Source organism: Chenopodium album, chromosome 6, assembly GCF_948465745.1.
Source record: "Chenopodium album chromosome 6, dcCheAlbu1.1, whole genome shotgun sequence".
Lineage (NCBI taxonomy): Eukaryota > Viridiplantae > Streptophyta > Magnoliopsida > Caryophyllales > Amaranthaceae > Chenopodium > Chenopodium album.
The window spans coordinates 73,849,202-73,871,199 of record NC_137839.1 but is presented as its reverse complement, the minus strand read 5'-3'; the positions used below and the strand labels follow the sequence as shown (position 1 = coordinate 73,871,199).

Here is a 21,998-nt window from a genome sequence, read left to right as displayed (position 1 = left end):
GAGGGTTTGTCATTTAATTATAAGTGTTACCGTTAATGATAATCTTAACATTTTTTTTTTTTTTTTTTTTTTTTTTGTTAAATGAAACATTGTTAGATAAAAATTTCAAATAGTCAATTTATTATGATTTTTAATTGAACTTGTGATAATGGTCCTCAAGCTAATGTGATACACTCATATAGTTGTATAATATAGAAAGGGAAGGAGTATTAATTAAGTGGGGAAGTGCGGCTTAGATCAATCTGTTCATTTGATTTTTAAGAGATTAATTTGTGAACATTATATGTATATGAAGCATATTATATTACTTCAACTTAATTCCTGTTTAGGTTTTTTTAGTTTTCTGTTCAATTTAGTTTAGGATTTTGATTTACGAATATCTTCATTTTTGCGACCTTTATTGTCATTATTATTATTCTCACTTTCATATAAGTAATTCCATTCATTTATGTGCTTATACAATTACATCCTATATGGTTAAAAATAACTAATATGTTAATTAAGTCATCAATAGAGCAAATTAAACATCACAATTATTTGTAACATGTATTTTGTGTAATTCAAAAAAGTAACTTAACTCCGATGATCCAAATTATAATTGGTGATATGCATTTTATATAAGAAGTCCTAAACGTTAAACTTCCTCCCTAAAACACTCGTTCTTAGATCTTCAATTCTTCATACGTACGTGCATTTTATGTGCTCCGATCCAAATCGATCAACCTAATGGACCAACAATAATAATAAAAATAAATAAATAAACAAATAAAAATAAAAATTAAACCAACACCACAAGTGGATCGAGTGCACAAAAATAACGACATTATGGATAATAGACAACGTACTACTTATAACTTTAGTAGTGTACCAATCCATTTATTTCCACTGTTTTTGGTTTCTTAATAGATAAGTACCTTAGTAGGCAGTAATACCAAAAATGTCATAAAAAAATAACAGAAAAACTATGTAATTTCAAGTTACCAAAAAACTTTATATTATACAATCATCACTTTTATTAAAAATGACTTTAAATTTGAATTCATGCATAAAGTAGTGGGAGTGCATGCATGTGAGGAAAGCCCACTAGAATAGACTAGTGTATTTCATGCTGCCTACCTCTACAATAATAATTTACGTGCAGTAGCTATAATTTGTGGGTCTTATATTATTTGTTTTGTGTCTATTTTTTTTTTTAGGTTTTAGGGTATAATTTTCTAGAATTATAGCATGTTATTCAACTATGTCATCATTCTATGACAATATATTTATGTTCCGCACAATTTTGAGGATGTTTTTGGACCTTCTCATATGTTTTATGCTCTCTGTTTTTGGTAGGTTGTACAATTTTATCATTTTTTATAGACTTTTGGTTGTACTCGGTTGTGAACGTCAACTACCTTGTGTGGCTCTTTTACAATCAGAGTAAAAGCAAATCAATTCTAGTATAGCCGACTTCCCTTTATTGTCACATTGATAGTATAATTTAACCTGTGAATATGACCACCGCTTATAAAGAGCAAGTACTAGCAAAAAACGATTAGTCAATTTGAAATTGAGTAATACGACTGACACATAATAGTAAGATTTGATGGATAAATGATCATGAGAAAATGAATTTTAAAAAAAAATTCGAATTACCACAAAAGATAGAGTTTACATACAATGCAAAAAGTAAACAAGTATCCTTGTCCATGAACATTTCATTGCCTTTAAAGGTAATAAGCAGCCTGCTAATCATGACTCATGACTTCATGAGTAAGGTTCAATAGTTTCTTGAATAAACTCATTGAGAAATTTAGGGTTGAATTTTCATAGTTTCATAAACTTGGACTGTTTTGATCATTAGAGCCCCAAAAAGTATAAACTTAAACACAACAAACCAAAAAAATGTGACACAAATCAATGGGACAAAAATTATGGTGCACCCAGCATTCTATTGTTTCTAAAATTGTCGCTTACCGGGCAGTCGGACACCCTTAGTTCACCTCGACCATTCAATATTATCCAGAAGCTACAGCCTATTTCAATCATGAAAGAACAAACATTTCTTGCTCTTAATTACAATCTCTGTGAATACCAAATTTAGAAAATCCGTTTTCGGCCATTGCCCTTCCCAATTTGAAGTATGCAGGAACCAGGAAGTAGCAATATAGCGGGTTCACATTCTTACCATACCCTTCTCATGTTCAAAGGTCGGTTAGACTAAGTTGCCATGCGAGTAGAGCTCAGACCACAGCACCATCCATACATCGTGTTTAAAACAAGGTGCTACACCCACATTCCAGGCTAAGGCTGCAAGCAATAAGATTGAATTGATATCTATCAATCAATGGCTTTGCGTAAATTCAGAATTTTTTTACACCTGAATTTAATCACCTCCAATCAACCAAACTAAAAGCTCACTCACACCAGTAAAACAAATACCTATAGAAAGACGAATCCAAAACAAAATAGAAAAAAAAGTAAACCATTAAGTATATCAACTGTTATCTTTTATACAAGTAGGTCATAGGTTTATACATCCAAGTGACAAAACTAAAACAGTGGTTGTGGCAACACAAACAGAACTATATTCTCTGAACTAAGATATTGCAGAACAGAGGCTGGACTAATCTCTGCTTAGTCATTAAACAAAAATTTATGCCACCAAGGATCTAGACCACACCGAACAAATCCCAACTAAGCGAGAAACTGCTTAACCTGATACAGATAAAATACAAAAAATGCATTTGAAACATCCTAAAACTTGAAATCCTTCTTTTTCGACTTTCCTTCCTTATCTTGCATCTTTCGCTTCCTCTTTTTCTCGTTCTGTAGCAAAAATCACAGAAAAAAAGAATTAGCAATGACAGAAACATGGAGTTCTTAGTTAAAATATATATATATATATATATAAAAGGCAAGCACCAACCTCTGCAACCATATCACTGAAATCTTCACGCTGGCTACGTAATCTTTCCTCTTCCCTTGCTTCTTCATACCTGAAAACAAAGCATAGAAATAATTTAGGTAAACAAAATGAAAAAAATTTGAGCTAGCAACAATGAAGGATACATAAACGGCTGTACGATATCTCAAATAACTAGAAACTTACTTCGCAGCCAATACGTTGTCAATGGTCTCCAACTCTTCTGGCTGTAGAGACACATCCACTTTATCTGCCTTTTGACCCCTAAGAAGATCAACCTGTAAACAAAAACCATGAATAAACATCAATAAGTGAATTAAGAGTTTCCACAGGACTAATTCCTGTAACCTCATGTTCTATTAGTGAATGTTTACCTTCTCTATTTACTTACTTGGTCAAGTAAATAAAAACGAATGAAGTATATAACAAGACTAGATATCTATATTATATCTTGATATATATATAAAGACATCACATGCCTAAAAACACTTACATTGTGCTACTAGGATCAGCTATTAAGTAGTAGTACAAAAATTATAAAGCGAAGTCATTCTGAAGAATGAAAAATTGGGCTACATAACACATCATGAAAGGTTACTGGTCTGTTTCTTTCAACTTATTTTGTCTTATTTCAGATAATAATTTCAAATGAGGTGATATAAATTAAGATAAATTCAGATAAAATAAATTTAGGTTTCAAAAAAAAAAAAGATAAAATAAAATTTCACACTGACGAATAAGTTATGCTATACTGAAACAAGTGAATATCAGCTGAACCAAGCAGAGCCTAAGACAACCCGTCTCAATTTATTAATCTATATACAGGACTATTTTGTGATGGAAAGAAATATAAGGTTCTGGGGGAGGGGAGAAGGACAGAAAGAGAAGCATTTTTTTACCCTCTTAGCTCCTGCTTTGTCTTGATTAGTAGCTCCAACAACGTACCTGGTAACAATAAAAGATACTTCAGCAATTATTTTATTTTTTTTTGACAGAAAAGATACTTCAGCAATTTGAAAATACAGTAAAATATAAAATCAATATTCCCAGACACAAGACAGACAAATTAACAAGGACAAGAATACATACGTATGACTTGTTCCCAACAATGTGCCTGGAGCAACTCTCTCTTCTTTTTCTTCAAGTACCTTTAAAAACAAACAAAACAAAAAAAAGATTAGAAAACAGTCAATGACACATTAAGCACAAAGATTATAGCCACTGAAGAGCAGTAACAGTCCTAAATCCTTGCTTACTTGGTAAAGAGGTTTCTCAGGCTCTTTCCTCTGTTGCTTACGAAGGTCAATAACATCAGGCGTTTCAACACCAGTAGGAGTACTGCAAAAGATACAAAGTCAAAAATTCATCAGCGGAGGAAATATACCATGATTATCAACTCAACAACAGCCTGAAAACGGAAATGCAGCACATTAACTAACTGAATACCTTGATAGACTATCGATAGATTGAATGCCATCCTCAAGCTCCTCCTCCTCGAGTTCTTCTTCCTCTTCCTCCTCCTCTTCTTCCTCTTCTTCTTCTTCCTCTAAATCTCCCCAGTGCTTTGACTTGTCCACTGGTTCTTCCTGAATCCATTATACACAATTAATTTATCTTTTAAAACAGTACGGAAAATAAGACTGGCCACATAATTAAGATTGAATGTAGAAACAACCCATGAACCCAGTGTACCTCATAATTAGGTTGATCTTGCTGCTGAACACCAAACACATCTCCATACAGTGGGCGTCCATACTATCAAACACAAACAAACAAACAAAACAAAAAACAGAAAAACAAAAAATTAGCAATCAATTATGGAAACAGGGCTAAGAACCCAGCAATGCAATTAGAGAATAAAACACTTACTTCATCAACAGGAGGTTTTCCCCAGCCACCAGGATGATAACCAAAACTAGCACCAGGTGGAATAGGAGCATTTAATCCAGGGATTTTCAAGTGTGGGTATGATGGTGGGGGGCCATATCTCTGGAACAAGAAAGAAAAGTATAAGTAACCAAGAAATAGATTCATACCAAAAGAGATGAATTACAAAACTTACCTGCATATTGATAAGCCATGGAGGAGGGGCACCCTCTGGCATCCCAAGAGCTTCCTTCAGCTCCTTAGACAAGGTGCCGGGCTTCATCTCCCTGAGTTTTACCTGCATTAAAACCAAAAAGTAGTCACTAATCATTTGATGCCATATGCGGAAAAAACATGTACATCACCTTGCTCTTTAATAAAGATTATTACTTCAACATTATAGCCCATTAGGTAGGTAAATGAATAATGGTGGTAATGATAATTAATAACAGAACTCCAACAACAAAGCCTTAGTCCCAAAACGATAATGAATAATAGAACTCCATCCCCAAATATTGACTTTTACTTAATAAATTTACACTATTATTGAACATCAACTTTAGATGTGGTAAGGAAAATTTAGGAAGAGATTGAAAATTTAATGGGTGGACAAGCATTACTGTTGACCTTGGAATGAGATTACACTTACAAAATTACACTATAAATTCATTACCAATACCATCATTTATCAAAGCCTACCATACAGTCCACAAGTCAAACTGTTTAAATGTGAGCAATTACATTGATGGTGAAGTCATTCCCAATACACGCACTATCTACAAGGCCCTAGTCACACAAGCTAGAGCAGATATAAGAAAACTGTACAGATATTCAGCCTACTCAGGCTAGAATATTAGGGAACCTGTCAGTACAGATGGAGAAAGAACATCACAAATAACAAGAGAATTCAATATTCTCTACTTTCCTTGGTTAGAATGAATAAAACAAGGCAGTCATTATCATTTACACATGTCAACCAGAAAGCACCATTTCCAATAAGAAACCAACTACAATGATACTTGGACAGTAGCAGCCAAACCTCTGGTCCTAAGGTATGAGATTGTCATGCAATTCAGCACATTAAGCTTAAACATCCAAGCCATATATGAACTTTTATTTTATTGAACATGTACGGAAGATGGTAATTTTGGCTTAGGACCAGACTGTAGAAGTAAAATCAACATACAAGGATTAATCGCAGTAGAAATGTAGATTCAAAAAACCATACCTCAAATTCTTTCCCTTCATAATACAAATCACCATATGACGTCAACTTTGGCTTGGTCTGATATTTGAAAAATGCATCATGCAGAACCTGAAAGAATGAAAGAAAAGATAATGTCAAACCAGCCATCACCAAGACTATCAAGGACACTTCCATAACCAAGCCATATAATACAAGGCACAGCACAATGCACCAGACACCAGAAAAATCAACAAACCTGATAATCAATATCCATTTTGCCCATCTTTGGCTGCATGCGTTCCCGTTGTTTTTGCTTTAACTTCTTACTATCTTCCTTTTCAATATAAGCCTGTAGATAGGTAAAGAAATGTAGTGAAGATTAAACCTTACCAAACCCATATTCATGACCGAGTATTCTTTGTAACAGCAAATTATCTTATTCAATTACAATCTAACAAGAGCCCCTAAACTACATGCAAATATTACATGGATAATGACAACAAGACATCAAGTAGAGAAGTCAACATGCACTAATAACAGCTCATCAATCCAATCAGAAAAAAAAATTATCTAGGTCAACTTTTTATTAAAGATCAGACTATGTCAACACAAGGACTGACAATCTAAGAACCAACCAGAAGCAAATTTCTTCCCCTCAAATTCCAAAAGGAAAAGAGGAAGACAATGAGCTTAACTTTTTTCAAATGTCACCAAATCATAAAATAAAGGAATCATTAATAAAAGTACAGAAGGCCAAGACCAAATAGGCAAATAAAGATTGCTTCAGCATACATGAGAAGTGCAAGTTTCCTTATCTCAGGTTTACACCACATTCCACAATTAAACACTACACAGGTCAACAATCCCTTATACGTAGTTTTTAAGGTTACCTGTCTAATCTTTTCGATACCCGTTGCAGCAATAAAATCAGGAAGCTGAAACGGCTGCTTTTCGATACCACGCTTCCCCTGCAAAACATTGGTCAACAACCGATGAGGGAAAAGTTCATAATTCAATATGGGCATAAAATTTAACCGAAAATAAAATACAATTTAGAATTTTAGATGTTAAACTGTGAGTCCAATCTAGAATTTTAGCCAGATCTCAGAACATCTGGGGCAAACATGTTCAGCCTAAGCAATACTCAAGTGTGCTGAGGAAGCTGAAACCAAGTAGAGACATAACACTGACAAGATCACAAACACACTGAATATCAATGTGGGAAAAGCAAATATACAACTTAAACATCTTTAAACCAACAATATCAGATATCAATCATGTTCTACAACCCAGCCCACACCGCCTGACATGTTACAAGAGAACCCATTCAATGGTCCCTTGGCAGAAACCTACCTGTCTCATCTCCATGAATGTCACAGCCGCTACCCTGCAAGAACCACATATATGCGTATAAGATAACACCTCATCGACTGTTATCGACCTCACCCTCTCCCCCAAATCACACAAACTAATAGACCCATGCTTATGCATACATTTAGTAATATAAGTAGAGGGTACATCAGCAACATGTGCTAACCTGCAAATACTTCCTCTTCTGACACCAATGCCTAGGGACAGGAACCGTATTTCTGTAGGACTTGAGGAACACCAGCAACTTCGGGTCATGAGCAGTTGCATCCCAGATCTGAAAAAAATCAAACATAATCAGAAGTATTCAATGGGGCAGAGCAACAAAAAAATGGTAATAAAATCCCAAACTAGTCAAAATCAATTCAACAGCACAAACTATGTTACTCAACACTTCATTTCACCTCAAGCATCTGTGTCTGATCAATGACGCTCCAACAGTCATATGAACACTTTGACATTCAATCCAAGGCCAAAACCATAGGTCAAAGAATAGCAAAATCGGACACTTAAAAAGTACCGATGTTGGGTGTGTCCGAGTAGCATGAGTAACATAAGTAACATATTAAACTCTCTTCGTGTCACTTCAAGTACCCATGTTGTGTCTTTAACACCCCGACAAGGGTATGGACACTTTATTTGGACACATGGCCATGGCAGACACGAGTACTCAAGTTCAAATAACATTATTACCAAAGGTGATCATAGCACCCCTCAAATTTTATAATCTGGATTTGTCACACATATCCCCCAACCCAAATGAAACAAAAATGAATAGGGGAGAAACATGTTGCATTAATCAGTAAAATCTTTAGAACATAAAATAAGCTACACACCTCCACCACATCAGGCCTTCGGCAAATCTGCTTCAGCTCGGCAATCTTCATCCTCCTTTGCAGCTGAAAAGGAGTAAAGAAGACAGAAAAAAGGTATTACACTGGAGGAAGACATTACTTTCTAAAATACATACTATACACAGAGGAAAATAAACATAAAATTGTTAAATAAAAGTAATACCTTCTTTTTCTTATTTGAGATCCCTTTCTCCTTCAGTTGATTATCCTGATCTTCCTCGTCAGAATCTGAGTCAGCTTTCTTCTTTACAGCTGCATCTTGATCTATCTCATCCTTTTTTTCATCAGCCTGAGTCAATTAATGCAAACAGAAAAAGTTGATGTGAAGCTCAAAGCATATGTTCAATAATCTTTAAGTGAAAAAAACACTAGCAATCACAATACCTCATCTCCTTCAGGTTCTTTGAATGAGAATTTCTCAAAAACCCTTTTAAAATCATCAAGCAAGTCATCATCCAAGTCAGCTTTTTCAGGAACATATTTCACCTCAACTTCTTCCAAAACCTGAAAAAAATGAAAAGAGAGCACAAGGGTAATATATTGCCCAAAGAAACTCGATGAAGAGCAGGAAGAGCCTTGCAACACATTGTAGATTCCACAATAGACAACATAGTAAGACAATGGAAGCTGTGATTATCAAACAAAGAATTAATTATACATTCACAATAAATTATATCTGCAATCACAACAGAAGAAGACAGAAAAAACTTTTACAGTGTGTATAGAAAAAGAGGAAGGAAAAGAAGGGGGAAAGGGGGAAAGGGGGGAAGAATGATAAGTATTCCTTTCAAATCTCTCCATTGATGGAGAGACCAATTCCTTGCAATTTAAAACTTTCATTTCCCTCCCTCCAATTCTCATCCCTTCTCATTTTCTATCCAAATGAAAGATTATACATCCCTCCATTTCCCTTCTATTCCTTTCAATCCAACAAAGTGTTAAATCCAATGAAGACACATCAAAGGTAATTGCAAAACTCAATCACCAGCAGATTAAAAGAAGAGAAAATCTATTGATCTACATTTAAAATTTAATACAAAAATAGCCTTAGTGGATCACAAATTTTGACCAATCCCGCTCACCATCAACTGTGTTTTGGAAAGGGGGACTGCTTGTATTTACAGCTAGACCTTTTGATCCCTTCTTCAACTTGGCTATACATGCCTCTATGCATAACTTAACCACCGAAACAAACAGAGAATTTTATCCACCCCTTCCAATACCAGAGATGAGCCTCTCTATAAATTCTTTCAGTGAACTTGAACTTCCCTATGCTTTAATCCCTTCTTTTACCCCCAATCAACGCTCAATCGAATCACAATAAACGATTTTCAATCCGAACTCTATATTTCAAAATTACCCTTGATCGCTCACCATAAAAGTTTTTGGTACCTAACCCACAATTAAACTTATATTCTATCCATTGAGTTATATAAACATAATCCATATAGTATAACAAAACATCTTAATAAATACACCTTTTATTTTTGATGATGGGTACTTCCCTCCAATCTAGTTCTGCAATATAGTTATTAAGATCCCACTCACAGACACTTTCACACTCAACCCTATTTTATTTCAATAGAACTGTTGCCTCCACAATTCAAGCTTTTCTTTATCGCCTCCACAATTCAAGCTTTTCATTATCACCTCCACTAGATAAGTCAAATGTAGAATGACAGGAAAAGTGACAAAAATATGTTGAACATTTTGTTAGTGTTGTAATTTGAAAATACCAGGTATAGAAAAAAAAAATATTAAGCAAAACTTGCCATTAACTTCTAAACAGCAAAAAGAAAGAAACCACTCATGAATGATGTAAAGTACCCACCAATAGGACAAGAAAAAACTGCCCCTTTACATGGTAGAAGCAACCTCATGATGATAGCATTAGCATCCACATCTTAGCAAACAACAAGCAAAACAATTTAATCCCGAGCAATTTTATACTTGTTCATCATCATGCAATAAAACAAGGTTTACCAATCAAGTGTGTACAAGTCGAATGAAAATGCTGATTGCAAAAGGACGGGTGGAGGCGACATTTGAACACAAACATCTACCACAACATGTAGCCAACCTTGGTTCAACTGTGTCATCGACAAATCTTCGAGGGGAAATTGTATAGCCTATCATTTCATACTATGAGCAAGCAAGTTGTTTTGGATTAATCCTCATCACTAGTAGCCTATAATTAACTTCCAATTCATAGAAAGAGGAAAAGGATGAATTCAGCATAAAAACATCCAAAAACATGAACAAAAATCACATTAAAAACTCATCTCTTAACAAAAATCCTCAAATCAACTAACTCAATTTAAAGAATAAGCCAGAAAATAAACTCTAATCTCAGCATACATACTTCCATAGTAAGAAACCCTAAAACCTAATGCCAATCAAAACCACACACAAAAACATCAACCAAAACACAAACCCCAAAATCAAAACCCTAAACTCACCAAAACCCAAAACCCTAACCCTAACCATAGAAAATCAACAGCAACACAAAAGGAGAGAGAGAAAAACCTGTTGAGGAACGTCGCCATTAGAGACACCACCATCAGCATCACTATCATCTCCATCATCTTTAGGTTGAGAAGAAGCACTCTTCTTCTTCTTCTGCTTACGACGACGGCGGCGACGATCGTTCTCCTTCGATTTTTTAGGGTTTGCATTGATATCTCCATTAGCGACGCCGCCGTTCTGGAAAACCGTCGCCGCCGCAGCGGAATCGACGCCGGTATTCACAACCTCCACCGTCATGGCCGTCGCAACAGTCGGCTATCTCACTATTTCGGAGTGTCTGGGTTTCCGATTATCAGATTGAATGAAGGGAAAATTTTAGAGAGAATGAATAAAAGGTTAAATCCGAAAGTTTTGTTTTGATTTTTATATATTCGGAAAGATATGTTATGTGTCACGTAAAAAAAAGCCGACTCTTATCACACGGCTTTTTTTTTTTTTAACAAGACTAGTGTTTGAGGAAAATGATTTTGGTCGTGAGAATACAGTTTTCTATACTATTCTCGTATTAGTTATGGGTGAGCCATAGTGCTTGGACTTACAAACTATTCGAAGCTATTAATAGGTTTTAGGGGGCAATCTGTGCCTGATGAGGCAAATCTGATTTGGTGCTGGACGACGCAAATCTGGTGCCTAGCGAAGGCAAATCTGAGCAAGGAGAATTTGTTTTTGATTATTTGTTTTCTGTGATATCCGTCTGTTATCTGGTACATCTGGCGTCGTGTGCATCTGGTACATCTGGCGTTGTGTGCATCTAGTACAGGTTTTATTGTGAGGGGATTCAAATCAAGGTGGAGATTGTCAAGAAATAGTGCCTTGAATTAGGAGCTAGGAAATTCAGGAGCAAGGAAGCTTGTGTTGCCTAGTTGGGCCTTTGCAGTAAGACACGCCCATGTCTTAAGTAGACATGGGCATGCCGCAACGAAGAAGCTGGGAAGATGCAGCGAGATACGACCATGCCTTAGGGAGACATGGGTGTGCCTCAACGGAAAATATAAGCACTCGCACTGACATGCCTATGTCAAAATCTGCACGTGCCCGTGTCGTTTTGTTTTCAAGTTATTGCTTTGTTTCTAGTCCAGGACACATCCATGCCCTGTGTGACACGCCCATGCTTGGGGGTTTTTGGCCGATTTTGAGTAGTTTGTTCGTGGGTCTTATTTCCTTAATTAAGGCCTTTCTTTCCTAGTACAGGGGTTATTATAAATACTCTTAGGTTATTTCCTAGTCGTGACAATCATTAGTTGAGTGATAATTCAGAAATCTGATAGCCTTTTGTGTATTTCTCATCTGCGAGTTCTGATAGAGATAACATGAGAAATCTAAGAGACAATCAATTTGTTTTCTGTGATTAGTCTCAAATATTTCTGAATCTGTACGTACTCAATTTTCCGCAAGATCAATAAAACTAATACTTTCGCCTGCCCGTGGACGTAACCAACTCATTTTTGGTGAACCACATAAATCTGTGGCGTTATTTATATTGACTTGTATTCTTTATTTGTTTTTTCTCACATCCGTAATAACAGTTATCATTATTATTAAAAGGGAATTTACAATTTTTTGATACCTTTAATTAGTTCGTCGCCTATTTCTAATACGAATAACATAGCAAAATGAAGGTAATTTACCAATATAGCTTATCATTGCACGCAGTTATTGATAGATAGAAGAATCATGGTATGCACTTTCGTGTACTAACTAAAGCATTACATCTGTCTGGTTGAGATCATATTCATTTTGGTACCAACACTTTATTTATGCATGTAATCATGTAAGAAAATTTGATTAATTAAAATTTCATTCTTTTTATTTTTATATCCCTAATACTTTCATATATTATCATACTTTAGGAAAAAAAAATTGACCAAATATCATTAAATCGGAATTTATTATATTATTCCTACTCATTAAGTGTAATACATAATTTTATATACTTATTTGGTTAATAAAAAACATTGATACTAATTTATCATTTACGTAGTAATTTTTTAAACAATCATATGGTCTAAGATATAGTTTAAATATATAGAGGAATGTTATATTTTATATTTCATTTCATTATACATGCAAAATAAGAAGACAATAAACATATTATAGTTGTTCCATTTCTACTTTTTGCACTATTTATTTGTGATAAGAAAAAAATATATAGTCATGTGGGTAGTTGTTGAAATTGTCACAATGAATAGGTTATTAATTTTCAATTGTAAAAATTTATACAAGAGTATATGTTTTCCTAAAAAAACACTTAAAGGAAAAGTAGAAAACCCTCTTTCATTATTAATCTTCCATTAAAAACGGTTTTCTATAGAAAATGATTAATCCCATCGAACTGAGGCTGAGCAAAACTATCGATCAGAATTAAGATTCGAACAACTATCCGATTTGATAATTTAGTTTATCTTATCCGATACTAATTTCATGATTTTGTATCAAATAACGAATATCCAATTTAAATATCGAAAACTTTGGTTATTAATTTATATTTTATGTTAAAAATCAAAATTAAATATTTTTTTTGGAAAGTCTTGTATGTGGCTAGGCACATGGTGTGGACACATTGGTTTATGAGAGTAATCATTTAAATATATGATTAACCCTATTTTTTCATAAGAGTAACCCCATGCAGGGCGTGTACGGCAAAATATAGCTATGAAGGTAGTTGTTAGTTGTGTAGGTAACTTTTAGCTGTCAACAAGCTGTTAGCAGTGAATATAGAAAATTAATAAGGTACGAGTGTTCGGTAAAGTAGCAGTTGATTAGCTGTTACACATAAAAATCAATATAATATTTTTAAAACTATAGATTAAATTTTCAACAGCTAACTCAAATTTCAAAAGCTAATATTTCTAACTTTTCATAAAAGCTACCATAACCATTATTTTGTCAAGCACTCACATTTTTTTGTTAAGTAGTGGTTTGACTTGAGTCAAACCCTTAAAAGTTACTCAAACGCTAGCGTCTAACACGCCCATAGTATATAAAAGTAACCTAAATTTATTATACGGTTAAAATCAAGTAATTTGAAAATCAATAACCCATTTACTCATTCGAAAAATAAAGGAATAATTCCACATATTTAAGAAAGCAACCCTTTTTTCGCATATAAGTAACCTACGTACATACGTTAAAGTAACCCATTTGCTCATCACCGGACCCTTATTACTTAATTAATTGCCTTATAATATGTGATTAGTCACATATAAGAATTTGTGATATTTTTTTAATATATTTTTTCACATATCTAGCACTGTATATCTTAAATATTATGGATATTTGATATTAGATATTCAAAACATTTTGGATGAGATTCGGATAATGGATATTCCAACTTTTAGATATGGAATATCTAATGCAAATAAAATCAAATAAAGTTATTGAGTATATAGATTTTTTTAATTATTTTTTTAGGGATAGAGTATATACATTATATTATATAGAATAATGTAATTGATTACAATTTTTTTTGACAAGGTAGTGTAATTGACTAAGGGCTTATTCTCATACGATTATTTTCAGTTCAATTCAACTCAACTCCTAATTTCTTTCTCTTATAAAACATAAATTTCAGTTCAGCTCTAATAAGTTTAATTCAGCTTAGTTCATTTTAGTTAATGAGAACATGCCCTAATTGATTATAATTGAATGAACAATGAAGCGACTATAATCCTTACACCGACACCATCAACCAAATTCCTAATCAAAGGGCCATATTACTCTACAACACATCCCCACAAACCCTACCATGCACCTCACCACCAACAACTGCCACGTCACTCACTAAGATTCCATCAGCTACGTGGCAACATCTGATTCAACGTTATTCCATTACCCAAAAAAGAAATGAAGCGCAAAGTCTCTCTCCAAGAATATTTGCGTGAAATTTGGGTGTTTTTGTCTTAATAAAAATAATTAAAAAAAAAAAGTTGAAATTTACACAGCACCCACTTTTTGACTCAGCATCACTTTTTTTTGTCCAATACTCTATGAATTTTCTTCACAAAGATCTCTCATTTCATAAAATTTGAAGAAATGATTGTATAAATTCAATACAAACCCAATATTATTTTATTTTTTTGATTTTTTTGTTTTGATTTTTTTGTTCTGATTTTTTGGGAGTTATTATAGAAGAGAATAATGAAGATGGGTGTTATTGAAGAAAATGGGATGGAAAATATGGGATTGAAAAATATAAAGAATAAATACAGAAGAATGGATTCAGATTTGAGTGTAATTTCAGAAAATGAGGCACAAATTTTGAGGAAAAGAAATACCAGGAAATTTGTTATGGCTTCTGCTGTTTTTGCTTCTCTCAATTCTGTTCTACTTGGTTATGGTAATTTTCTTAATTTTTAATTTTTATGTTTATCCCAATTTGTGTTGTTGGTGCACATATATTTTGTTTGTAAAGTTGGTGCACATTCATATTATATTTATGAATCTGATTTTGTGTGCAATTGAATAACGAAGTGTTCAAATAGTTAAACTAATTGAATGCTGAAATAGAATAATGTATTATTTGTTGGTTCTTTTGTACATTGATTCTTTCTTCAAAAAATAACATAAAATGTTGTATGGTACATTGGTACGTATTGTAAATTGCAAATGTCTAGTAGGGTAAGGAAAGGTAAAAGAGAGATTTTGGCCATGTATTAAGTTGAACTTTTCATCACTTAAGACATTTTTAGGGAGTAATGTGATGTACGAGTAGATATTTTGATATTTAATGTGTCACATTTGCAATATGATGTACTCGTGTACGATAAATTGATAATTATGCTTGATTCGGAGTATGCTACAAAATTGAGGGTATGGAGTGATGCACGCTCATGTTCGTGATATGAGAGTCTGAGATACAAATCTTTACCACTAGACCATGATTTTTATTTCGGACATTGTATATGAGGATTTGTGCATTTGTCATATATAGTGTCCTGATATAGACATTGTTTCATACTTGTTGTAGTTGTATGTTTATTTTCTTGTAAATGCTACTGTAGTATGTTTCTTCAAGTGAACATAGTAATATAGTATGGAGTCTATTTTTATGTAGAAGTAGTTTAAACAGCTATCAAGTTAGAGCTGTTAAAGAAGATTTCAGCACTGATGCAGTTTGAACTGTTGTTGTCATGCTTCGTCTAAAAGTGATCAAGTGAAGTTAATGTTTGCAAATTTTTGTTTTAGATGTTGGGGTGATGAGTGGAGCAGTTATATTCATTCAAGAGGACTTGAAAATATCAGATGTGCAAATAGAAGTCCTCGTCGGAATCCTAAGCATAATTTCGTTATTAGGCAGTTTAGCCGGTGGAAAGACGTCTGACACAATAGGTAGGAAATGGACAATGGCATTAGCAGCCATGATTTTTCAAGTAGGGGCTGGTATAATGGCATTAGCACCAAATTTCGGGGTGTTACTCGCAGGAAGGCTTCTTGCTGGAGTAGGAATTGGCTTTGGTATCATGATAGCTCCTGTCTACATAGCTGAGATAGCACCAGCAATTGCTAGAGGATCATTAACATCCTTTCCTGAGATCTTCATAAACTTTGGTATTCTATTGGGTTACATTTCAAATTATGTATTTTCGGGGCTTCCTGCTCATATTAATTGGAGAATAATGCTTGGTGTTGGGATTCTCCCTTCCATTTTCATCGGTGGTGCACTCTTAATCATCCCTGAATCTCCTAGATGGCTGGTAATGCAGAATCGTATTGATGAAGCAAAGGTTGTTCTTCAGAAAACTATTGATAACGAAAAAGAAGTAGAGGAGAAATTAGCAGATATACAGCAAGCTGCAGGAACCACAAATGCTGACAAGTATGAAACAAAATCAGTTTGGCAGGAACTCTTACATCCAACTCCGGCTGTTAGAAAGATGTTAATTGCAGGGTGTGGAATTCAGATTTTCCAGCAGATAACGGGTATTGACACTGTTGTATATTACAGCCCTACAATATTTAAAGATGCTGGAATAAGTAGCAACACAGAGCTTCTTGCTGCAACAATGGCTGTCGGATTTACAAAAACTTTCTGTATCTTAATCGCTATATTTCTCATTGATCATCTAGGTAGAAAGCCTTTGCTTTATGTGAGCACAGTTGGAATGACTGTTTGTTTGATAGGGCTCAGCCTAAGCTTAGCCTTACTCGGGCATGAGCCAATTGGTATTAGATTGGCTTTGCTGTTTGTTTGTGGAAATGTGGCCTTCTTTTCAGTAGGAATTGGTCCAATTTGCTGGGTTTTGAGTTCAGAAATTTTCCCTCTTAGGCTTCGAGCTCAGGCATCAGGTCTTGGGGCTGTTGGAAGTAGGGTCAGCAGTGGCCTAATCTCGATGTCCTTCCTTTCAGCTGCCCATGCAATCACCGTGGCTGGAACCTTCTTTGTATTTGCTGTCATCTCAGCCTTGTCTGTTGTATTCGTGTACAAGTGTGTGCCTGAAACCAGAGGGAAATCTCTGGAAGAGATCGAGGTGATGTTTGATGAAGATAAACTCCCAGGATCAGGTGAAATGGAGCTTGCAGACACCGTGAGCCTTGTGCCCAAGGAACCAAACGGAGCATAGTTCATTGCTTCGTTTTCACCATGTGTCCAGTGAGACTTCATAGACGAGGATTTACTTACAGGGACCAGGGACCAGGGACCAGGGACCAGGGACTACAGAGTGTTTATAGAACAGGATATGATAAGCTTTGGGGATTCTTTTTTGGAGTTTGGCATCAACTCATGATACGCCTAAAAGGTTGTTTGGTACGAATCAAAGCAGGTTATACAATTATTCTTTACGGATGATGAGAAAACAATAGTTTAAACCGCAGCTGCAGTATGTTGAGAACAAGGAAAAAGAGAGGGGGGCGGGGGGTTAGGGGTTGCTTCATCAAGTGTGAGTGAGTTTAATGTAAGTTGCTTTGATGTGGATACCTCTAAATGAAGAAGTTTGGAGGATTGGTTTCATGTATGGCACATTCTTTCTATATGTTATAATCCTACATTTGTTCTTACAAAGTTTGAACCTCAAATCAAAGATCCGATTTGTACTAAATGTGACAATAGATGTCACAAAATAAGCAAAAGATTGTGAAATTTGAACTCCTAAAGTCCTACTACATACTACTTGGTATGTACTATCGCACAGATGTAGGAGCTTCTTTTTATTATCAAGAAAACATAACTCAGGAGTTACATATGTTACAGTAAGTTTCAACCAATAGTTTCCATGAATCTCAAGTAGAAGGCCATGTTCCAATCTCTCATACCTAATGTAATGAGGTATATTAGAGAGGTAGAAAAATTAATTGTGCTCCAATGCTTCATGTTTTGGTATAAACAGTATGGACCAAAGAGGGTCCTTAGTCCAATGGGTTGAAGACAGGGTTCGTTCCAATTGACTTTGGGGTGAGGGTTTCTTGTACAGCTAATCATGTTAACTAGCCTTGGAGGTTGTCCGAGAAACGCCCCTTCGATGCCTAAGTTAAATCTTTAATACAAGTTGAAAGTATTAAATGCTGTGCAAGAGAGTAATTACTTGAGGCTAATTGTGGATATCTGATTATGGTATAAATTGGACTATTTATACTAACGGGAAAGTAAATAATATAGGGCGTTTTGGATATACTCCCTGTGTTTTTAAAATACTTACTCCACTTTTCTTTTTCGACCATTTTTAAATACTTCCTCCATTTCCTTATTTAAAAATCTTTTATAATATTTAAACCTAGTGGACTTTGGACCTAACATAAATCATATTTTATTAATTTCATATTCTCTCTCCCCCAATTATCTTCACTACTTTTGCTTTTTATAATTTTTTATTTTTCAAATTACCCCACTGTCTCCATATTTTATTACTTTCTTCAATTTCTCCAAAAATTCCGCGTGTATAAAAATGAAGCAAGTATTTAAAAACGGAGGGACTATACATTAATACGTGTCATGTCTTGAGCGCATGGGCTCTTTTAGTGATCTATTTATGGCCTTTTGGGATGATTTGCTTGCACTGGACATGACTTACGCATATTGGGCTGTGGCCCAATTGAGAAATAAGGCTCCAAATAGAGAATCATTTTGGCACCCAAACAATTCATACATGGAGTACTTGTTACTTGTTAGTTGTTACTTGTATATGTTAGTGATGAAGGAATCAAAATATTGAAGTTAAAAGTTGATCTAGCTTTCAATATGTATAAGGTTAGGAGTCAAATATTGACATGTATATGTCAACATTTACTCATTTAGGTATAGTTTATGCGTATGTTAGAGTTTCAACAATAAAAAAAAAAGTCTTGTTCCGTGAATCTGAAAAGAAGACATATTCTAGCCTCTTAACCCATGTATATGAAATAGAGAGATTATTGAAAAAATTAATTGTAATCCAAAATTTCCAATCCATATACATATACATATACAGAGCACATATACGTTTGGGAAGAAAGATTTCAAAACAATAAACTTAAAATAAAATTTTCTAAACGCGAAAGCATCGACTCTTTAGCTATGAAATGTACTCTTTAGCTCTTAGGTTCAAATATTTGATAATTGTAACTTTGAAAGTGGCCACCTTTATGTCATCAACTCCATTAACTAACAATACGAAATACCATTCATTGTTTTAGAGAGACAAATTGGTTTTGAGAGGCAAATCAAGCAGCATACTTCATTCATAACAAACTCTGGCCTTATCTCACTAACCACGCATTATTTTGTTTTGTTTTTTGTTTTCTTATACCGTTGGAATATAGTGTAATCTTTCTTAACATTCGAGTTGAAGTATATATTTGCCTTATCTACATAAACAAAGCAACTAATTATACGTTTTATTATCGTCATGGGTGGCGCTAGCCGGCAGTGCTAACAAGATTATATTCCTAAGTTTTGGATTATACTTCAATAATATATATTTGTATGCTCACGTCTCCATCAAATTACTCCATGAATACATGTATTTAAATAAAAATGGGTACATTGTAATAAGACGTTACTTTTAATTGAAATTAATTAATAGTATAATTAATTAATTAATTAAAAGACGAAATGAGCTGTCCAAAGGTCAACACTATACCATGCAATTGTACGACCTTTTTTTCCAAACACAACGTTAATAACTACTATAGTACTATTGTATTACTTATTGTTTTATTCTTTGTTAAAAATCTCAAATTTTTTGTGTTTTACCTAGTGGAACTTATACTTTCAACGGATGCATCTTCATATTTTATAGGACCATATGCTAGCATTTCATCACCAAATTAGTTTTATTGTAATGTTTTACATACTTTATCTGCAAAAATCACCATAAAAAATAAATAAAATGAGGAATATAAGGTACAATGCCTATTCAAATTCGTCCTTTTTAATAAATTTGAAAACTTAGAACAAAAAAATAATTTGTGTTTTTGTTGTCACTTTTTAATTTTTTTTTTTTTTTTTTGAATAGATCACTTTTTAATATTTACTTCCTCCGTTCTTTACTTTTTTTTTTACTTGACCTGTTTTTTTTATCACGCTTGTCAATGTAAAACTTTAATAATCAATAACTTTAATTCTCCATAAATAAAAATTATAAAAGTTATATATTATGATATTACTTATTGAAACGAATTCAAAAAGATATTACATGAATATGTTTTATCAGTTTACCTTATATATTATTCACAAAAGACGGTAAAAAAAAGGGTGGTAAATAGTGTAAAAATCAAAGCGGGTCAAGTAAAAAAAAATGGAGGAAGTATATGATTATCATAGGTGTGAGTGTGACAAATTTTAATTTTATCATTCAATTATTATCATATACTTCATTTTATGTAACTTGTAGTACAATACTTTCAAAATAAGCTAATGTCATAAACCAATATCTCGCATTCTTATTTTTTACTATATAATATATATGCCTTTGTCCTCTTCAAATTGTTTAAGGTGTTTTGACCTGAAGTTTTTCAGTTCTAATATGGCTTGGCCTTGTTTATTTGTTATGGTCTAGCATAATTTGAATTATCCTAGCCGCCAGGTTTGGCCAAGTTTAATTTTTAACTTAGACTAGACTAAGTATCTTTATAATATTTTCGTCTCATTTGTTCTAATATGATATAAACAAGAATAAGTATCAGGGATAAGATGAATAGAACAAAACCTATGTCATACTAGTATTCATATAAGGGAAAATAAGATTTCTGATTGTTTGACCTTTTGTTTTAATGATAACTTTACCAGGGTGGCCGATTTTAATGATAATTTTACCATAGCTAGCAATGTTGAGGAAGCTCTTTCGATTTGGTCTTACATAACAACTTTATTTGTTAGTAGCATTAATGATGAAAAATATGTTAAAAAATATTTTCAGGGGCCGGGTATAAATGTCTGCACACTATTCTTAAAAGCTTAAAAAAAGAGCTAATTACCATTAATGGGAGTAATTAAGTAAATAAATATTTTAGAAGTTTTTTTTTGGAAGCAACATTTTAGAAGTTAAAATTGTCCAAATCCTATTCATAAGAGTTATTACATACTTTTTAAAAGGTAGGGATATACATTTCCAATCCTATTAATGCGATAAGTTTGATCACAAGAAATATAGGAAAGGATCTTCCCTTAGGAGCTAGGAGTAGAGCTAGTTGGCCTGTATTTTTGTGTTACTCAAAAAAGTAATATGGGTGTGATGACTTAGGCGTTGTTTTCTTTGTCATTGATACGTTGTATTAGTAATACGTACTACGTAGTATAGCTTTCAATGAAGTAAATTCAGTGTTTTTATCATTGAATAAAAATACAAAAGCGAATGCATGCATAAAGATATTTTCTAATTAATAAAATAAGTTTGAATCTCTAGAATTTGATCATTATCAATCAATAAAAATAAGTTTTAATTAGTAAGAGTAATTTAAACCTGTTTCATAGAAGTGTGAGGTAAGGAGAACAAAACTCCAAAACTAATGGGAAAAAGATTGTGGGGAATAATCTCAAATGGTACTAAGGTCCTGTTCTCTTCACCTTAATATTGCCGAACTTAAATTATTTTTACTAAATTGAAATTATTTTGAGAAATTCTCACTGGTGAACTCCAATTATTTAATTTTACAAGTGATAAACATTCTTAAAATTAATTATCAATGGTAAATCCCAAATAGAATGAATAATCAATTGGTAACCTTAATAATGATTTAATCTAATTATTTAACTATAGTAAGTTTTTTTTTTTTTTTTTTTTTTTTTTTTTTTTTGTAACAATAACATTTAACTATAGTTAGGTTTTTTTTTTTTTTTTTCATTTTTTTAACAATTATACTAAAATAAAAAAATAAA

The 21,998-nt window shown here is 33.5% G+C and overlaps 2 protein-coding genes across 2 annotated transcripts; one reads left to right on the top strand and one right to left on the bottom strand.

The window, feature by feature from the left end:
• Positions 1-2,451: 2,451 nt before the first annotated feature.
• LOC145636293 (uncharacterized) lies at positions 2,452-11,070 on the bottom strand. The gene is made up of 18 exons (XM_081687814.1): positions 10,709-11,070; positions 8,567-8,686; positions 8,346-8,471; positions 8,165-8,227; positions 7,498-7,605; positions 6,851-6,928; positions 6,217-6,309; positions 6,003-6,089; positions 4,971-5,072; positions 4,778-4,897; positions 4,601-4,663; positions 4,355-4,494; positions 4,165-4,246; positions 3,998-4,056; positions 3,808-3,853; positions 3,095-3,186; positions 2,912-2,981; positions 2,452-2,811 (listed from the first exon to the last, which is right to left on the bottom strand). The coding sequence occupies exons 1-18, from the start codon at positions 10,943-10,945 to the stop codon at positions 2,740-2,742; spliced, it is 1,758 nt and encodes a 585-aa protein (XP_081543940.1). The 5' UTR covers positions 10,946-11,070; the 3' UTR covers positions 2,452-2,739.
• Positions 11,071-14,621: 3,551 nt separating this feature from the next.
• Positions 14,622-17,919, top strand: LOC145635243 (putative polyol transporter 4). Its single transcript, XM_081686530.1, has 2 exons — positions 14,622-15,044; positions 15,893-17,919. Exons 1-2 carry the CDS (start codon positions 14,846-14,848, stop codon positions 17,266-17,268), a joined length of 1,575 nt encoding a protein of 524 aa, XP_081542656.1. The 5' UTR covers positions 14,622-14,845; the 3' UTR covers positions 17,269-17,919.
• Positions 17,920-21,998: the final 4,079 nt, after the last annotated feature.

What these genes read in the sequence shown, in the direction of transcription:
- LOC145636293 (XM_081687814.1), bottom strand. Translation starts at nt 10,945, where the DNA reads ATGACGGTGGAGGTTGTGAATACCGGCGTCGATTCCGCTGCGGCGGCG. An exon ending in TCTCAAATAAGAAAAAGAAG is followed by an intron (nt 8,228 to 8,345) that starts GTATTACTTTTA and finishes ACTCCTTTTCAG; the next exon opens with CTGCAAAGGAGGATGAAGAT. An exon ending in TTGTTGGGAACAAGTCATAC is followed by an intron (nt 3,854 to 3,997) that starts GTATGTATTCTT and finishes TATTGTTACCAG; the next exon opens with GTACGTTGTTGGAGCTACTA.
- LOC145635243 (XM_081686530.1), top strand. Translation starts at nt 14,846, where the DNA reads ATGAAGATGGGTGTTATTGAAGAAAATGGGATGGAAAATATGGGATTG. An exon ending in TTCTGTTCTACTTGGTTATG is followed by an intron (nt 15,045 to 15,892) that starts GTAATTTTCTTA and finishes TTTTTGTTTTAG; the next exon opens with ATGTTGGGGTGATGAGTGGA.